Raw genomic sequence first — 20,397 nt, forward strand, 5'->3', positions numbered from 1 at the left:
AGGAACTCTGAAATTGTCGGATAACAAAACCTGGACAGTTTCTCCCAGATCTTCCTGTCAACTGCTTCTATTTCAACAGTTAATCTAGCAATTACCTTTTGAAGTGAGGTACTGCTGTGCATATGTACAGTATTCACCTGACAGTACTAAACTTAAAATCAGATATGTTAATGTTACATAAATGTCTGCATGACATTAATTCTGTCAAGAATAGACAATTTACAGTTTTGTAATTCAAGCAACCATTTAAGAGTTCAGTGAATTTCTATTTCGGTAAAAAAGTGCAGTTGTAACAAAATATGGACTAAATTACTAGTTTCTCTATTCATCTGTGCAAATGTGGCTATTTCAGATCCTATACACAGCTCACAATTGTCATGAAGTAAAAACTCAAACCTTAAAGAAATAGCTAATGCAATTGCATTGCTTAATATAACCGAGCAGTTTTTACCTCTGATTCAGCACTAAAAAGCTGTCGTTCTCGCTTATCTAGATCTCTCAGGGTTTTCTGAAGTTTTTCTTCAAAAGCATTATACTCCGCTACCTAGCCAAACAAAAAAAAAAAAAGTATAAAATAATGACAATTTTTATTTGGAAGCTTACATATAAAACCAATCTCCAGCTCTTAATTAAGAATTTACAATGGAGAGTCCTTCTTTCTAACTCAGTAAAGGTTAATAGGTCACCATGCACAGCCAGGCTGTACAAGTGCTTTTTGACCATGCATGTGAAAGGCAATTAAGGTTAAAAAGCACCCATATAAAGCAAGCTAACCTAAGGATTTCTAACAAGTATTCTATGATTAAGGACTACTTTTAATAGTTTTGCACTGTTGCAGACTAGATGCATGCATATCAGTAGGTGCAAAGGCTAATCATGGATCCTTTGTTATATGTTTACCTTGTTGAGCTTATAGTGATAGATTTATAGTAAGACTTTCACCTCATATAAGGACAAGTTTCCTTACCTTTTTCTTCACTAGTGCCTCTCTCTCTCTATCTCTTTTCTTCCATTCTTCTGCAAGTGCTTGCATATGGACCATTTCCTTCTTTTTAAGCTTTTAAAGACAGAAGAGAGAAACAAAACCCCCAAACCAGAAAACCAGATCAAAATTGTTGAAGTGCAGCTTTAGAGTACTACCAGATGTAAGTCTTGAGCAAAACAATTTTGTACACTAACTTATGACTCAGTATATATCCTGATAGTGAAAGTTACTTCTTACACTAAAGTACAAAATGCAAAGTAAACACAAGTTTGAGAAAAATACCCTAACAAATGGACACCAGGTCCTCAGTATCTTTTAAAAAGAAGTATGTGATTAAGAATACTTAGAATGAGTTCAGGAGTAGAAACATAGCAATGGATTTTTGAGTGAGACTAAAGAAATACAGCGTCAATATTTAACATCTGTAATATGAATCTTGAGTATCTACTATACTTCATAAAAAGTAATTGAAAATTTTGAAGGGGGTATTCTGCAGTTCAATATCTGGCACTTTCTTCAGGCGCTTAAAATAATTAACCTTCTTCCTTAAGAATATGGAATTACTGGATAGATTAGTGTACCTCTGAAGTTTTAATATTCTGTATGAGTAAAATTTAGTTCTTATTTGAAACAGTGGCAAAGAAAAATAGAAGTAATGTTCCCCTCATCAATTCTGCTAAAAATTCTCTGGCAATCATGTTATTTAGGTAATAAAGAGTAGGTAAAGAAAGAGTAAAAACCTGATTTTCAAAAAGGTCCTCTTGCATTTCCTTCCACATTTCTAACTCCAGTGCTGCTTTGTATTCAAGAGTTTCTCGAGGTTCTGGATGGTCTTCTGGAGTACAGTGAGGCTGAGTGTGAGGAATATGCTGTTGTTGCCCAGCAACTACACCCTGATAAAATAAGAGTGGATTTTTCACTGGAAACTCAACTTTTCAAAGAAATGTTCAAGGCAAAAAGATAAGATTTATGTAAAATTTACTTGAGAAGAATCTGACACCATAACTTCTTGCACCTTCACAAGCCCGTAGTCTTCCAAAGTGGTGGCATATGAAAGCTCTGCTATTCTGTTGCCTGACCTACAAATAATTAGAATGTTATTTTAATGAAAACTGTCTCAAAATACAGAAAGTAATTGTAAACCAACACACAAACCAGCAAAGCTGAAGTCCTAAAATTTCCATGCAAGCTCAAAATCTCTGAATAGTTGTCTACATGAGAGCCAAACATGCTCTCCTATGTATATTGTTAAGTTAGGGATTAGTTTATGCAATAAGCTTTCTGACTTTAACAGATAATTTGGGAATTCATTGGGAATCTATTTAACTAACAGATTAGTATAATCCAAATATCCCTGCACCAAGGAAATTATCCAAAATTGTACCTACAACCTTAAATCTTTCTAATGGTATAACTGTCAGGTATTGCTGCTGGCTTCATTTTAAGATACTTGTTCAAAATCGTTAATCTTGTTTTTTTAGGTGTTAACAGTAACTTTCTAGTTATCCACATATAAATTGCTCAGCACATCATATGGGGTAAACCATCCTTGGATTGCCAAAAACCATATTTCTGGAAGCTTCAGCACAGAGAACTGGCAACTTTAAATCCACTTATGTGTTAAATACCTACCTGCTCTTGTACAGTGAAAAACTGCTTAGATAGCAGATATTTCAACACACTAATTTGGGAAAAAAAGCAACAAACATTTGTATTTCACACAACATTAAAATTAATTACTGCATTAAATTCCTACAACTTTCTATCAGTGACTGACTAAAAAAGAAAACAAATTCATGTTAATGGACTTCAGAATCTGAGTAAGTGCGTTTAACACACCAGTGTAAAAAGAAGGTTTCATCAACACTACAAGGATAGGAAGGGATCAGCACAGCAAAATGAAGACCCGATTACATTTTGAGAATGCCATCTAGTGGTTGTTATGTTTTGCGGAAAACCAGTTTTCATTTTAACAAACTGTAAGTGAAAGTATGAACCTTAACGTACAGTGAGATCTTAAAGAAACTCTCCACAGAGTCAGGCCATGCTGGCTTTGACACAAAAAACTTTAAACAAAGCCAGTCAATTTTCTATCAGTGTGGGAGGAGGGGTGATATCAATCAGCAACCTGAGATTTCCTGTGAGTCAAATATAGCATGCTTTATTTAACTGTTGTATTAGAGGTTTAAACCTGACTCCAGTGTTAATAGCAATTAAATTTATTCCTAAGGGCATAATCAAGTTCCACCATCACACAGAAAAAGATAAGGGTCTAGATACTGATTGTGAGCACAACACATCTTCACCAAGAACACGGGTTCTTCGTATACATAAAGACCCCATCACTGCTCTATGTAAATGAACATTTATCTTCAGACAGAACATTAACTAATACTGCTCCTTCTGATGCACAGAAGCCCAAACCTCTGCTATTATCACAAGGAATAATCCTGAAACAGGAAACCTCTCCATTCTATGGATGTACCTCTCCTCCTAACTTCACCGAAGTCAGCTGCATTAAAAGCATACTATGAACAAAGAATGTTAACTGTTTTCTGGAATATCTGTAATTAACTTACTCAGAATTACCTCAGTAACATTTCTTCCAATTACTTATCTCTTTAATTGGTCTGTGAATTTTACCCAGGATCTTGATTAAATAAAGACTTATAAAAATGACTTCGGTAGTGGTGTGGGCATTGCACAATATGACCGTGGCAATTTAACTTTTAATCTCTTGGATGCCTTTCCCCCCCTCTATATTGCAGTACTCTGCAGACTGTTTGCCTAATCAAAAAGCTAAGCAGGAAGAGTTTGTCCTTTTTCAGGTAAATACTAAACAAACAATTCTTCAGAATTTGCTAGAGAGTTAAATATCTTTTTAAATAGCTTTACCCATGTGCTGCTGTGACACTGACTGTTTCATTACAAGTCTGACGCCAGCATTGTTCACCATTCCCACCCAAGAAGCGTGTTTTTTCCGAAGTCAACACGTTTGAAAGCTGAAGTCTTGCCACCCCTAGAAGTAAATCTTTGGCTGTTTTATCCTTGTGCCACAATTCAACCAGCAGAGGCAATCTGAAACAAACAAGCGATCTCTGTGTCAGGCATCAAAACAAAAGAGGAAGCATTCTTATTCATTCTCTAAAAGTAACTCCCCAAACAAGTGATACAATTGTCAAACAATGAGATGAGTTTACTGCTTTTCACTTAGAGGAACCAGACTGAGTAACCTTGTATCTTCACCATCACTTGGTTTGGTCAGATTACTGGTCCTTTCTCCAATTATGAGGGAATAACAATGTTACACTGAAAGCAACTGACTGAATAACATTAGTAGAACTCTATCATCTTCATTTATAAATACTTATAAATTAATTTTAGCCACCGTCACTCAAAATACATCTCCCTCCACTTTCCTTTCAAAATATTGCTATTTTGGTGATTTTTTTTTTCCACATTTTAATCATTTGTTGAAAGCTGGTAGAACTCCTTGGAAAACTGTTTCACAGCCCTCAACACTGTGTTCAGCTTTCCAGGTACCTGCTGTATTTTCAAAGACATCATATTTTAATACACAAGGCATTAAAAACTGTGTATTGAAAAATAAAAAAGGATGTATTTTATTTGAAGTAGTACTTTGTTACTTTACTGTAACAATTTACAGGAATGGCACTTGTTTCTGTAAGGAACAATCCCTGCATAGGTACGTAGAGATGAAATCAAGAGTTCTAGAGTTTCTCACTTTAAATGTAATTAACAGAGAAACTGGAAGTGCAGGGTATTAAATATTCATTGGCATTAGCACTTGAATTCTTTATTAAATTCTTAAACTGATGATCTTAAGTAAAATACTTGAACTTGCAACTGCATTTAAAACAAAAATTATAAAAGTGTAATTAAGATACAAAATTGCAAGTTACCACCTGAAGAATGTATCTTGAAGCTGATGAGGTATAGTTGCAAAGTCAAATGCACAATATGACTTTGGAAGAAAGACTTCCATGTTCTTTCTGATTTCTACAGGTGGGCTTGTCATAATAGGTGCTGCACTGCCAAAAAATGGATACGAGTACCTAATAAAAACAATAACCAAAATAATAAAATAATAATTATAATTTTTATTATATCTTCTGCAACAAGAAAACCAGTTTAGACATCATCTACTGAAGCATGACACTGTACTAAAGTTTGGAAGATTTGTACTAGTACATATTACAACAGAATTTAGTTCTCAGGTATTTGTGTTTTCATTTACTTCAGGACTAATCCAGCTTCTTTATATTTGCTGTCATTTTGACAAAAAAGCTTTAATTATCTGTATGTTCCCAACCAGATGAATTTATATTTTATTAAAATTCCGGAATTATTATAAAAGAGTGAGTAGAGAACTAGAAGAAAGAAAAATAATATTCACATGTAGATTGCTGCTTGAGAACATTTACAACTATATTTACAGTGAAGACTGGTCTAACACGCAAAAACTGGTAACTAAGTATACGTATACATAATGTCAGAACCATTTGAAAATTTCATGAACTTTTAATTCCCACACATTAGCTGACTAATAGGAAAGTCAAATCATTTTACCAATGAGACTTAAAATGTGACCTGAAACTACTCTACTAGCATAATTCAGTGTATGATAAACTATAACAAAGGGGAGGCCATGAACTTCTTAAACTTCACTTTCTTCAAATTGATGCCAGCTGTCAGTTAAGTTACTAACAAAATAAATGCTGCATCAAATGATGCCACTATATATGAAATTGCATATTTCAACTTCTGTGCAGAACTGTTTAAAGGGCTTGTTTAGACCGAAATAAAATAATGTTTCCAATCTATAGTGAATATGCAATTTTTTACCCTACAACTTTTCTTAACATTTATGTTTTTGGATGTTTCTCCTCTTCAGTTTCTTGCCATATTTATCACTGACTGTAAAAATTCAAGTGCATGAAACAGCAAAACCTATTTGTTGTCACTATTCTGAAAAAAATTAAATTTTTGGAGTGTTATGTGAAAAAGCCTTTAAGTGACAAAATCACATCAATTGTATGACTGCTGCTTTCCACACACTATTTAATAATGTAGCCTCCAGAAAGGCATTGATGATGCATTCTATATTAGCTGTATTTTGAAATATTCCACCCCTACACCCCAACCCCATCTTTTACTGTACTTAAAACAAAACTAACTCCAAGAATCAACACTACAACTACACTTCCTAGTGATCATTTAAACTGTCAGCAAACAGGCAAAGCAAACGCAGAGGTATCTCCCTAGCCAGAAATATTCAATGCTCTCACACTGAATCACTATTTAAAAATCATGCGTGCCACAAGGACCCTAATGGAAACTAGAAGGCAAGTGGTGAAAATATACCATCAGTAACTAATATCCCATGAGTATAAATTTTATTTTTTTTAAAAGTCATCCATCAAAATCATCCTCTATCTATGAGCCTCTCAGAATGATAATGCATTTACTACACTGATTGTTCACACTAAAACTAGAATGTGCTTCCTTTAGATTCACCATTACACATAAACCAGTGATCTGTCTCTTACTAAAACACTACAAATCACTTCTTTGATCAGCTGGCAATGTAGCCAGAAAGTAGTGAGACAAGTAGTTTTCCTTTTCCTTTAAAGACTGAATGATGTTCCTTATCTTCAGAGCTCAGACATTCAAGTGAGATTTAATACAAATTACAGTGAAAGGTAAAGTTTCACACCATATTTAATGCTTAGTTTAGTGATGAGCCAGAGGAACATTCTGAAGTATTTTGTTACTGAAAATCAGCTACATAAAAGGCATCAAGAAGCATACCACTAGAAATCATTCAGATTATGAAGGCTTTGTATTGAAAAGAAAGATACTTTTATTACCAAGAATAAATTGTACCTTAGAATGCAATTTATTGGAAAACCAACTTCCAGACCACGTATACTTCTCAGGTCTATTGAAAAGCAAAAATGATGAGAGGATGCTGGAATAACAATTTTCTGTGCAGACACAGGTTCAGAAGAACTGGACACACCCACAGGGTTGGGCTGAGATGCTGCTACTGGACCATTATCAGCTGAAAACACAAAAGAGAATTCATGTGCATTTTTTATAATTTGTTCTGCCCAAAATAACAAAATATATCAAAGATTAGTGTCACATTTTGAATGCAAGAAGACAGATTGCTTCCCTAAGAGATTTCGATTCCTTGTAGTATAAATGAATGCTGTGAAAAATAGCCACTCTTTTTGTAAGTTACAGCTTCCAAAGAAAAAACACCAAAACCCCAATATACTTTAAATCTTAATAGAATGTAGTATTTTTCCCTACATTTATTATCTTCAAAGCTACATTAGTTTAACACACTGAAAAAAAATTTAGACTAAGATCCAAGATACCAAATTCTTCTGAAGGATGCTGTAAGACTTAACAGTTTACATTAATTGTTCCTAGTCAACTTGAGGGCATGCAGAAGAAAAAAAATTATTTGTAGGAACTTAGGTTGCTTTGAATTAACTAACCTCCTTACTTTGGGACTTTAAAAGACAGAGCACCAGGTCAATTACAGCGCTCATGTAAGGCAGCATCAACTACTGGTCCCAAGCTGAGGTTTAGCTGTTGAAGCAAACTAAAATGTTCTAGGTTAGGTCTGCAAAGCACATCTGCTTATGTCGCAGACCTGCCTATGTGACATCTGTCCAGTTGCACCCAGGCTTCTCATGTCCTTACACTGGGACCTGATACTGCTTTCAAAGAGTAAAATAAACTTAAAGTCCTATGGACAGCGTTACCAAAAGGTAACATTTTGTTTGTCTTAGAAAGTTATTTGAGCTACTGAGTCCCTACAAAAAGCAAAGAGAGAAAGAAACTGTCAGATAGGAACTTAACTGCCTTTTGTAAGTGTGACTTGTTCTGATACTCTTTCTTCATAATTGTTTAAAATGTTTCCATTTTTGTCATTTTCAAAGAAATACACAATTGACTATTTTTCCTCCTTGTTTCTAGGTGTTTCATGTGCATTAACAGTAACTATGCCAAAAAGAAAAATTCCATAATACTTCAACATCAGCTAGTTAACACAACATAAGAATAAAATAATTCTAACTGATTAGGTAAAAAGTCAGTAGACTGATTGGTGCAAAGAAGTCACTGAATGGAATTTTAAGGTCATCACAGATATGAAAACAAGAACGTAATACAGCTTACTGTTAAAATTCATTTAAGTTGCTACTATATTCAAATGTTTTACTGTTAAAATTCATTTAAGTTGCTACTATATTCAAATGTTATTTAATGTACTAAATTGGATAAATTTTGCATTACTGGGATTTTGCAGATCTAATAGAGGTGACTTTGCTCTGCTCTGCAATTTGAAACCTGGAAGCTCTTCAGTGAACTGCTTGTTAACCTCTTGGCAGCAGCCAGACACCAGCTCTGAAAGAAAAATATGAATGACAAGTTTTACATTTTAACACAGAGTTATAAAATTACTATTACTATTAATAAAAAAGCACAATCCTGGATTTCTTAAGCAGAGACTCAAACCACATGCTGGGTTCACAATACTTTCTTGTTACATTCCATATAAAAAGGGCTTAATCCTTTCTTAGATAAGATCAGTTACGATTAAAAGGAAACTTGGCTGAATTAGCAGACAAATCCTGAGAGCACATTCTAGGACACAGGTTTTCCTCTACAGAACTGGGTGTCTTTAGCACCAATTGCAAAAGACCAGCAATACAAGTATCACTAGAAAAATAGTAATTCTGTTTTATTCATAAGTCATCTCTTAAGAAGACTCATGTTCAGTGACGTTTAGCAAAATAACATTCTTTTGAGTTTTATTCTATTACTACAGTATTTCTTCTTCTCTCATCTCTTTTCCTCTTCCACTTCTCTCTGACCCAGTTCTCAAATCAGAAACAAGACTGAGAAGGCTATTTGGGCTACCAAGTCCAAACAAAAGGATAATATAAAAACAAAACCAACCAAACAAAAAAAACCAGTTGCTTGGTTTTGTCCAGGAATCTGTATAATATGAACATTTGTCTTCAAAAATTATTATCCACATAGTACATTCCTTGGAAATTTTAAAAATCCCACAATATCCCTGCCTTTGTGTTTAGTAAATGTGAACATTAGACCATTTCATCTACTTATTGAGCAAGTCTGTTTCTTCATAGGTATTTCACTGAGCCTTCTCATTCACAAATTCAGGAAATTCCAAACACTTCTGTTACAATTTTCCAAGCTGATGACCATCCACATCACTTGTAATCTGCACACTACCAAATCCCTATCTGGCTCTTTCAAGTGTTCTCAACAACCATTATGTTCAAATCACAACATTTATTCCCTTATCCCCCTCCTGTTATTTGTTTTATGCAAATAATTCTTACTTGCCTTAAATTTATCACTGCAAGTGAGTATAACTTCACAAATATACTGCAAATGAATAGTGCATGATCCAAGACCACATAACAATTGGGCAAAAAACTATATACCACATACCTGTTTTCCTTGGGTTTGTGCCTTTTTCAAACTTAAGACTTTCCACTTCACTTTCTGTTGCCACATCTTCTTTTGAAGAACATTGATCAGCTTGAGATGGGACCTTCTGGGATCTCTGCTGCAGGCTCTCTGTTTTTCCACTAACAGGTGAAAGAACTTTCTCCTGTGGCTGTTTAGATTCAGTTGGAGCATTTAAGGGAATCAAAAGCTGAATGAAGTGATATAGTTTTCTTATTGATCATGGATTGCACTTAAAAATTCTGTCTACAACACTTTCACAGTTTGAGACTATTTTTCAGATATAGAAAAATAACTCTATGAAAGGATTATTTAGTATAAAGCAATTAATTATTTCAGGTTTTCTTTTACATAATCAACTGTCAAATACACTTTAGAAATACCAATTATTTTTTAACATGAAACTGTGCTACAGTGTTTAAACCAGCAATAAATGGGTAAGCTATACCTGGGGAGTCATGTTCTCCCTTTGAAGAACTACAGATACCCCAAGAGTAGGAGCCAGATCCAAAGGCAATTGTGGTAGCTTCTGTTTAGCTCTATTTGGTGGAACAAGGACAAATGATCCTTCTATTGCCACAGGGTGTTGATCAATCTCCACATTTCCTTTCTTCAGTAGTCCAGATAAGGGTATTTCAGTGCTTCCAAGAGAGTGGTCCCCACAGCAAAGATGGATCTGTACACACACAGAGGTGCTAGAAAGTATCTGGTATGTGCAATTTTCACTTCAACTGTCTGCACACCCTCCACTAAAGGTAGCATATATGCAACAAGTTATCATCCCTAGCCTAGTCTCTGTATGCTGAGAATATGAGCAGCTACAAAATGTCAATTCATAGCAGATCACTGTACTCCCCTGCTGAGGACCTGTCGTATCATTCCTTCTGTAGGACAAAATCAATAGTCTGTGCCTTCTAAACACAGCACAGATTCTTCCCCTTAACATATAGGCATATAAAATGCATGACTGCAAGGTAAAGAAAAAAATTATTTGAAAGCTCAGCCTTTGTGCATGTATTTAGCCACCACTTAAGCAGCAAGGATTTTTGGAATTAAGTAGCTGTTCTTAATTCCTGGTAAGAACCATCATTCTTCTTTGAAAACTTGACTCAACTGCTTCCTCCTTACACAGCTTAATATTTATAAATCTAAGTAAAAGATGTATCTTAAGAAAAAAAAACAAACAAAACCACAACACACTCTAAGATAATCTATTTTGCTCAAAGTTACTCTTTGAAACTTACATACTGACTTGCTCTTTCCCAAATAAGGGTCACTTCAGTTTTGATTTAGCAGATCAGAACACTGTATTCTGATCTTTAATATTTATTACTCTTAAGGAAAACTTCCATGCTAAAGAGTGTCAGCTGCAAATATACACACCTGTGTGTGTGTATACATACATATATACAAATACAATCATACATATATACACACTCCAGTCTGACAAATAGCACCTTTTACAACTAAACTCTACATTTTTGGAAAAACATATTAAAATTAAGAATCTGAAGACAGTGCTCCAATCCTATATCCTAAATTTTAAGAAGCTGAATGAGAAGTCGGAGAAAGAAAACTGTAAACCAAAATGTGGATCTGACCTCATGACAATTCTTGTTCAAAAAGTCCTTCTTTAAACATGATGCAGGCATGTATAATTCTCTGTATAAGTATATATGACATGACATATATGTATAATATATGCTATATTACTTTGTTTCAAGACTAAGATTAAATTCTAAACATATCAGTGCATAGATTTCTCCAAAAACGGAAAAATATTTAAAGTAGAGAGAAAAAAATCTGAAACAATATAAGATTTCAACAAAAACATTCTTAATCTATGCTGGATAACAAAACTAGAATGGTCTCTACAAACTTCAAGGAAAATAATTTTAAAAGGGTCCAGATCCAAGACTTCATACAACTAATACTGTCTTATTTACCAGCTACACTAATATAAACTCTATACTACCCTTATTCAACCAGTCTCTTGTAATTAGTAAGTGTGAGCTATGCACAGATTGTCATAAAGACTCTAAATACTACCCAATATTTAAAATCATATAATCATTTAGGTTGCAAAAGACCCTTAAGGTCACTGAGTCCAACTGTCAACCTAACTCTGCCAATTCCACCACTAAACCATGTCCCCCATTTAAAGGCAAGGCTAAAGATAAGCAACATCCCATAACAGCCCAAATATGTCTGTGGTGCATTTAAAAACAGCATTTGGCTAAGGAGCGGGGAAAAAAGCCAGATCTCCCTTCTTACAGCAAGTGCTGAGGACAGGGATTTTAGAACTTAGGCAAGAATGACCTGAGCAGCTGGCATAGGATTAGCATAGGCAGCACAAAGTGGCACTCAGGGTTGCAGATGGTCTGATTGCAGTGAAGGTCCCAGAGCTCAGAGCTCTTGGGAATGCCACATTAGCTCTTTTGGTATATCATGTTCCAGCAACACCTTTTATCATGACATGTAAATTAGCCTACCATGGCAACTACATTATGAAGTCTGTATTCCACTTGAGATGGGAAACTTGCTGCTAGGATTTCCCTCATATTAGCAAGAGAATGAACTTCTATTTGGGCCAAACTACTGCAATACAATCTTAGTTTTGGAAACAAAAATGCTTCCAGATTCAGCCTGAGACATATTCTATTTCTTTTCTTTTCATTATTTATTTTCATTCACATTTGAGATGAAACAGCTTACCTGCAATTTTGACTGTGTACAAAGATAAACCTGAAGGGCATCAACTGTACTACGTATTCGAACGGAAGCTCTTTCTGGCTCAAAGTTTGGATTAATTAAATCAGTGAAAGGTTCATTTGTGACATCATTTCCCAGTAACGAATAGTAGAAAAAAAACTCAGGTTGTCGTTCAGGAAGCTTCATAGTACTAGGAACTAACTGAAAGAGATTCAGAAGAGAATAATGCATCTCCTTCACTGATGTAGAGTTACAGTAATTCTTCTGTAGACAGCTTAAATTGATCTCAAACTACCAGGCAGCTGACCTAAGTCCTAGCTTGCACTACACAAATGAGATAACTTTTAAATACCCAAACAGAAGTAAAAAAAAACAACAAACAAACAAAAAACCCCCAAACAATTTACAAGCATAACAATAACTCGCAAAATGACCAATTTTGAATTACCTTTAAGATCTGGCAGCACTAAAGGCTGTAACTGACATCATATATTTAGTAACATCAAGCACTGCACAAATACTTAGAAATAAGTAGTGTCTTGATAAAATATTGATAAGGTAAACAAATAATGCAGATTAGATACTGAGTTATTATATAATTTATGTGATTGAATAAGAGACTGAAACAGACAACCAGCTACTTCATCCTGTAGCCAACTGCAACTGTCAGCTCAATGCCTAAAAAGGCACAAGCCACCCCAGAAAGACCACAATAAATTTACTTCTTAAGGTCCTACACTTTTTATGTGTAAAATTATTTTCCCTTAAAAAAAGAAAGATAACAAGACTGAGGAGAGTTTACCATACACTATGAGTTCCAGATCAATTAAAACCATGCTGGCTTGGAGTCATGACTTTCATGGTAACTTGAGTATATCAGATAACATGTATCAGTGTGGCACAGTACAGCATAAACATAGTACCTGAGGTCTAAACCTGAAACAATTATTAGCACAGCACTTCATCCAAGCTAATAAATTCTTCCCTTAGGCAACATATAAATTCTACTGTTTCATCTATCTTACATATTTGAAAAATATTTCACTTTGTTTGAACTTCAGCAAATGGGCACCACACTGAAGACTGGTATGATCCATATACACACATTTTACACTATATTGCAACACGGAAGTATGTATGATTTAAAGTAAATGCAACTTTAGCACTCTAAACAAATTCTAATTAAATATAATATTTATATTTAAATATAAAACATATATCGTTTTAAAATGAAAACTAACGTATATAAAGTCAATATAGGACAAGGCTATTTATTGCAAGAAACTCAGAGAACAATTAAAACCCCTTACTACAAATAAAACATGTGAAGGTGAAAATACAAAGGTAGAATAGTACATAGCAAGGAAACAGACCTGTTCCAACTGTGTGGCAAATGCAATGGTTACAGACAAGACAAAGTAGTCTCTGCAATACTCTGCTGGTCCAATTTGATGATAGCCCTCTTCTTCATTCAAGACTGGTATAACGCTTTTAGGGTCTAACCCAGGAAAAAGAGTAACTACTAAGAGAGAAGAAAAAAAACATAAGCAACTACTGATCTTATTAATTGCTGCAGCAATCTGATTCTAATTTTACACTTAAGTATTGTACATGTGGAGAGAAAACTGCAAATAAAGATCTTGATGCCTAGTAGCACAGCATCGCAAAACACAAAACAAGTCCCTAGGTATACTTAGGTATAGCTACAAAAAAATTCTCAAATAAATTTCTATTCAGTGGGCACAGATATGATTTTGAACACTATGCTAGACAGAATTCTAGTGCATATTTTTATTAAGTGTTACAGTGAGTGACATTACAGTGACTGGAAGATTACTTCACCAGGTTAGAGTCTGTCATGCTGTTTTTTTATTTTGCTCATTAAAGGAAATGCAAGACAGTAACTGTATATGACAGCCTGTTGAAAAAGTATGATGTGCCATTCCACAGACTTTTGGAATGCGTCATTTAAAGATTTTTCATCTGAACTCTTCAGTGCATAAAACACATGAATCCTAAAAGGAAAACTGCCTGACTAGACTAGAACTGGGTAATCCAGCTTTGTCATATGCAATGCCTGGAACGTTAACTTTACACCTGTGAAAACCCACACATTTTTTTTTCCTCCATTACCTAAATATGGTATTGACCAATCTTGAGGTGACAGAAGGAAATAAAAAGTTGGCAAACCTGTTTGTAGCAATTATTTCACAGAAAACATGAAGTACAAAACAGTGCTGCGTGAAGGCAGAAGGGTTTTCTTGTATTTTCTGCCAGTGTCGTGAGGGGTAGAAGAGCTTGCAGGCGCAAATATCTCAAGGGAAGTGCAGACTAATGAACCATTTACAGTAGTTCCTTGCCTCTTTTACAAACTTTACAGGGTTGCACTGTGAACCTGAAGGCTGTGTAATTACACTGAAACTTAAATACTGTCTTAACCCATCTTGAAATGCAGCCAAGTCAATGAAGTCTGGGCCAGAAACCTTACTGCTACTGACCACTTTGTTTTTACAAAATCACAGCCATAGATCATAAGCAGATGATGAATTTAGAATTAGGGAAAAGTTACCCTCTGGTAAGAACACAAAGTATCATAAAATCAGTAGGAGAAAATCCACTAATTGGTACCAGAGGCTCATTTTTCAGAAATTAAGTAGATAGGCTTTTGGATAGGAGATCAGGGAGGGGGGGATGTAATTATGGGTTTGGGGGTTTTCTTGAAGGTCTTTTAAATAGCTTCTAAGACTTTGGCTTTGTTTTTTAAAAACCATTAACTTGCACTAAAAAAAAAAATCAGTAGGAGAAAATCCACTAATTGGTACCAGAGGCTCATTTTTCAGAAATTAAGTAGACAGGCTTTTGGATAGGAGATCAGGGAGGGGGGGATGTAATTATGGGTTTGGGGGTTTTCTTGAAGGTCTTTTAAATAGCTTCTAAGACTTTGGCTTTGTTTTTTAAAAACCATTAACTTGCATTAAAAAAAAAAAATCACAGATAAAAAAAGTGACTGAAATGCACAGCACAAAGCTATATACCAGTGTTAACATTTGAGTTCCAATAGATTTTCGACACATTTTTGACCCAATAGGTTTTTGACACATTTCACATTTGAGAGAAATGAGCAAAGGAATTCAGAAGCAGAATGAATCCCAACAGTAAGTAGACATTACTGGAAAAAATCCTTAACAATAGGTTATGATCTAAGCACTGAAAGATTAGAAGAAAAATCCATCAAAAAAACCAGAAGCCTACCCAACAAATGAAACATTTTACTGTTTTACAATTCCAAGCCCAAACCACTGAAACTTTACCTTCTGTAAAGAAGTTCCTTTCTTATTTCTTACATTACAGAACTTTCTAAAGCCCAGAAATACAAGCAAAATGCCCATGGGAGTTAAGTGATTTCCATTGTAAAAGTCAGTTGGTTTGCAGCTTGTCGCACAACTACCACAGTAAAGCATCCTTGAAAAATTTATTACTACAAGGTACATTAATCAGCTGCAAAGGATTTGCATTGGAACTGCTGTGAAATTAAATTCGAGACAATACATTTGCAACAAGTCATATGTCCATCTGGCACAGGAACATTTTAAATTCAGTGTGAATGATATTATATTACTTACCCTTTCCTTCTCTAGGGGGTGCCTCCTTGGCTTTAAAATCATCAACCAGTGCTTTTGAATCAGTCTCCAACACAACACCTATTTGTATTTCAGGTTTAAATTTAGGGTACTTGTTACTAAGCAAAGGATACCATTTGGGTGCCTACATAATTAAAATCAAAAATAAAAACCAAAAGCACTTTAAAACCCAAGAAAGATAACATACTATTATTATAGAAAACTTGATCTTGATCTAGCACTTCTACTTCATCATCTACAGAAATATACCTTGGTTTTTATTTCTAAAAATTTGATCTATTTTGAGTACACTATTATCATGAAATCACAGAATCAACCAGATTGGAAAAGACTTCCAAAATCATCAAGTTTAATCCTTGATCCAACACTGCAGTGGTTACTAGACCATGGCACTAAGTGCCACATCCAGTCTCATCTTAAAAACCTCCAGGGACGGGGAATCCACCACCTCCCTGGGCAGCCCATTCCAATGCCTGATTACTCTCTCTGTAAAAAATTTCTTCCTAATATTCAACCTAAAGCTCCCCTGGCAGAGCTTAAGACCGTGCCCTCTTGCCCTACTGCTAGTTGCCTGGGGGAAGAGACCAACCCCCACCTGGCTACAACCTCCTTTCAGGGAGTTGTAGAGAGTGATGAGGTCTCCCCTGAGCCTCCTCTTCTCCAGGATAAACAACCCCAGTTCCCTCAGCCTCTCCTCATAGGACTTGTGCTCGAGTCCCTTCACCAGCCTCATTGCTCTTCTCTGGACCTGCTCCAGCACCTCAGTATCCCTCCTGAACTGAGGGACCCTGAGTTGAGCGTTGAGTACAGGAGCAAGCCAAAGCGGAGGACCCGGCACTTGGCCTTGTGGAACCTCATCCTGTTGGATATTAGACAGAATTGGGCCCAACACTGATCCCTGAGGGACACCATTAGCAACCAGCCACCAACTGGATGCAGCACCGTTCAGCATCACTCTCTACATTACATGAAAAGATTCTGTAGAATGGTTCCCAGGAGACTAGCTGAACATACTCTTTTCCACCAAATTGTACACTGAACAAGTTAGGAAGAGAAATATACAATAAATCTTTAATTAGAAGAGAAAACCTTCAAGTCCTCAACTGAAAGGGCACAGTATGTATTGCACTGCAAATGTATGCATTGCAAATCCTTAAGAAGAGTAATGTCAAAGTAATACAGGGTCCTGTATTGTGCTTACTCTGTGCTGTAATAAGGGACTAGAAATAATTGCCTAACACATCTTCCACTGAGGCCCAGCAAAAAAAAAAAAAAAGAAGACTTGATTTGATGACAGAGACTCAATTCAATTGTTCAATATCTATTGCTTAGATAATTTTTTCTAGGTGGTTAAAAAATGAAATTGTGTAGAATTATTGGTTGCAAGTGATCCAGTTATCAAATTCAGAAGTAAGCAAGATTAGTACAGCAATACTTTCATTTGTGTATGTTCTCAGAGTCAAGAAAGAGGCTCCTATAAAGAAAAAAAAAAGAAAGAAAGAGTACTAACCCCCCCACATGATCACCATACATGATCAGGTAGAGTCAGACTAAAAAACAAGACTCAAAAGTTTAGCCTGTGCCTTAATTCAAATTGTAGTAACAGTCCTGTTGTCAAAACATAATCTTTAAAGCTTTATACATCATAATATACCTGTTTCTTTTCCTGTGCAGCTCTCAAATCAAGAACAATATAGCCTATATTCTCTTTAGCTGAAGACACGGGATCCAATGCAAAACACTGGAGTTTGATAGGTGTACGCTGCAGCCTGGAAGAGCAACTCAGTTGAAATACTAAAAGTTATCTCTGCAATTAGTTCTCAAAAATAATTAATAAGTTTCAAGCACACTAATGACATAAAAATTATTTTTTATATAACTAGTTTCATTAGGTCAGAAACTGAATTTATATTGAATGTATTGTAGCCTCATCATTAAGTGAGAGAATGAATCAAGTGGTTTAACTTTGTAAAAGGAGTGCCCTTGAGTCTGAGTCTCCAGTGCTATTAAAAAGACAATAGCAACAAATAAATACAAACTCATCCACATACAAGAAACAAGCATAGCGCCTCACAAGAAATTTGAATTTCACTTGTAAAGGCATCTTAAAAATAGGACTTGTGGAGAAAGTTTTGTGTAAAGTCCCTAACTACATACAGGCACAGATAAGGTGTCTAGCAGATGGTACATGCAGGTGTCTTTCTCTTGTCAAACAAAGAAAATATGGTCTCTTTAATTTCTTTGGAAATAAGGTTGTAGTATTACAAACTGTAAGTTAAAACCAAATGACAGTTACTCAAACATTCAATTTCTCAGCTCTTCTCCCTGACATTTTCAAAAGCCAGAAAAGCCTATATAAAGTAAGTATACTTACTTTATATACAGTATACGTAAGAAAGCTTGAATCCAATGCTTGAATTATAGCATTAATAATTTGCTCTAAGCTCCTGTGGGTTTTTTTCAGTGGTGTAATATTACATACAGTACCTCTTTTTGTTATGGCAACATTATGCTAGATTAAAGTAAAAGAAAGTTTCTAAAAACCAATTTAGTTGACAGTAACACAAAAATTGTATTTCAGAAACTGTAAAGACAAGAAAATCAAATTTTATTTCCAAATTAGATTTAACTTTTTAACATTACCTGTGCTGATGAAGTGCTTTCCTATCCAGTTCCCAAGCCAATTCTGTAGCAAATTCTGGCTGATCAGTATGCTCTATGGGATCAGTAGCCAACTGTTCACCATCAAACTTTGCTTCAACTATAAGACTGTGCTTGGGTCGTTTTGGAAAACAGCGCCCTGTAAAACAGTGTACCTGCCATGTGCCATCACTAAGAAAGAAGCAAGAGCCCAGATTTATACCATAAACCGATTACATAAAATTAACTTCCTGTACCACGTTCCCTCCACTTACTCAAAGAGCTCAGATTTATGCCATAAAGCGATTACATACAATTAATTTCCTGTATAACTTTCCCTGCACTTACTCTAAAGCTGTTCTTTACATTAAAAGGAAAAAGCCTTCACACTGTGCAGAAGTATGAAAGAAGAACATAACATGAAACACACTATCTGTAAAGCATCCAGAAACAAGGCATTAAGTAACAAAGAAGAGAGAGAAAGAAGCTAGGCAATTGGTATGATTTGAGAAATTTATGATTGGTAATAAATAAGTGAGCAGGTGAAAAAAAGCAATTGAGTATTTTGCTTCAACTGCAGATGTTATGACTGCCCCACACCTAAGTAGCAGAATATGATCTTATAAAAGTAGTAAAAGGTATTTTACCAGCCACTTTCTGGGAAAAAAAAAAGTCACTACCAGATTAGGAAAGAGCCTAAAACTGTGTATGATTTGTCCTGGGTTCAACATCATCTTGTATTCTGATTAACAATTTAAATGACTGGAGGAAGTGAACGCTTAAAATTTACTTATATCACAGTGTGGGGAGAGAACTGTGGGCATTTTAGGGAACAGGAACTTATTTCTAAGCTCCTTTGGCAAACTACATAAATGGACAGAGAGGTAACGGGATTTACTTGCCAGAGAGAAACCACTCTACCAAAAAAACCCCAAACAACCAGGAAACAACTCGAAACAAAAAAAGACAGCGCCCGGACTCACACGCTACTTAGACCACAGCAAGTAAAATCTGTAGAAATACAAGATGATGAACGAATAGCATTCAAGTCAATACTACATAAAAACTTACAGCAGATTTCTAATAAGGGATAGAAACACCAGAATACTGCTTAAAAATAAAGTAAAAATAATAATAATTAAAAAAACCAAGGCAGGACGGTTGCTTTCCTCAGTCATTTTAAATAATACACTGGGTAAATACCTCCAAATTCGTGTTGGGGGTAGCCAGCCCTGGCTTTAAGATACGTACGTCCACAGTTTTACTGACATAGCCCTGATTTTTCAGTGTTGCTTGGCTTTCGCCACCCACGCCACCAGAGCAAACACCTCCGGAGGCAGCGAGCACCCCTCCCTCACATTCCCTTCGGCATGGAGACGATGAGCAGCCCCCGGGAGGCCGCGGCCGTCCCGCCCCCACCCGGTTACCTTCCAGCACAGAGACGACGATCAGCAGCCGATCGGCGGCTCTGGACACCATCTCCCCGCTCCGCCCGCGGGCCGCCGGGGCCGGGACCCCTGAGGCCGCTCCGCCCGCGCTGCCGCCGCTCGCCGCCCTTTTGCCGCCCCGGAGCCTTTAAACGCCAACCGCCGCCGCGCTTCCGCCTGGCAACGCCGGCCCCGCCCACCCCGGGACCCGCTTCCGCCGCCGCCACCGGCGCCGCTCCGCCCCTGGGCCGGCACCGCCCCCGCACCGCCCCTGGACCTCCCCTGAGCCAGCATCATCCCCGCACCGCACCCGCTCCGTCCCGGCACCGCTCCTGAGCCGGCACCGCCCCGGCACTGCCCCCGAACCGCTCCCACACAGACCCGGCACCGTCCCGACACCGCCCCTGCGCCGCTCCCGCCCCGCTCCGACATCGCCCCTGCTCCGGCAGCAGCA

General features: G+C 36.5%; 1 protein-coding gene across 1 annotated transcript in view; it reads right to left on the reverse strand.

Annotated features, from left to right (window-relative positions):
* Positions 1-20,033, reverse strand: part of CEP120 (centrosomal protein 120) — a 39,956-nt gene extending 19,923 nt beyond the window's left edge. Inside the window, exons 1-16 of the mRNA XM_017807222.1 lie at positions 19,944-20,033; positions 18,520-18,676; positions 17,531-17,645; positions 15,859-16,000; positions 13,609-13,757; positions 12,239-12,436; positions 9,972-10,199; positions 9,506-9,713; positions 8,318-8,428; positions 6,893-7,070; positions 4,912-5,061; positions 3,881-4,063; positions 1,968-2,064; positions 1,726-1,878; positions 968-1,057; positions 452-544 (exon numbers count right to left, since the gene is read on the reverse strand). Of these exons, the coding sequence (XP_017662711.1) occupies positions 452-544; positions 968-1,057; positions 1,726-1,878; positions 1,968-2,064; positions 3,881-4,063; positions 4,912-5,061; positions 6,893-7,070; positions 8,318-8,428; positions 9,506-9,713; positions 9,972-10,199; positions 12,239-12,436; positions 13,609-13,757; positions 15,859-16,000; positions 17,531-17,645; positions 18,520-18,676; positions 19,944-19,995 (2,304 nt within the window). The 5' untranslated portion in view covers positions 19,996-20,033. The remainder of the gene's footprint in view (positions 1-451; positions 545-967; positions 1,058-1,725; positions 1,879-1,967; positions 2,065-3,880; positions 4,064-4,911; positions 5,062-6,892; positions 7,071-8,317; positions 8,429-9,505; positions 9,714-9,971; positions 10,200-12,238; positions 12,437-13,608; positions 13,758-15,858; positions 16,001-17,530; positions 17,646-18,519; positions 18,677-19,943) is intronic.
* Between the last annotated feature and the right edge of the window lie 364 nt (positions 20,034-20,397).

Source organism: Lepidothrix coronata, unplaced genomic scaffold, assembly GCF_001604755.1.
Source record: "Lepidothrix coronata isolate B3197 unplaced genomic scaffold, Lepidothrix_coronata-1.0 Scaffold18, whole genome shotgun sequence".
NCBI lineage: Eukaryota > Metazoa > Chordata > Aves > Passeriformes > Pipridae > Lepidothrix > Lepidothrix coronata.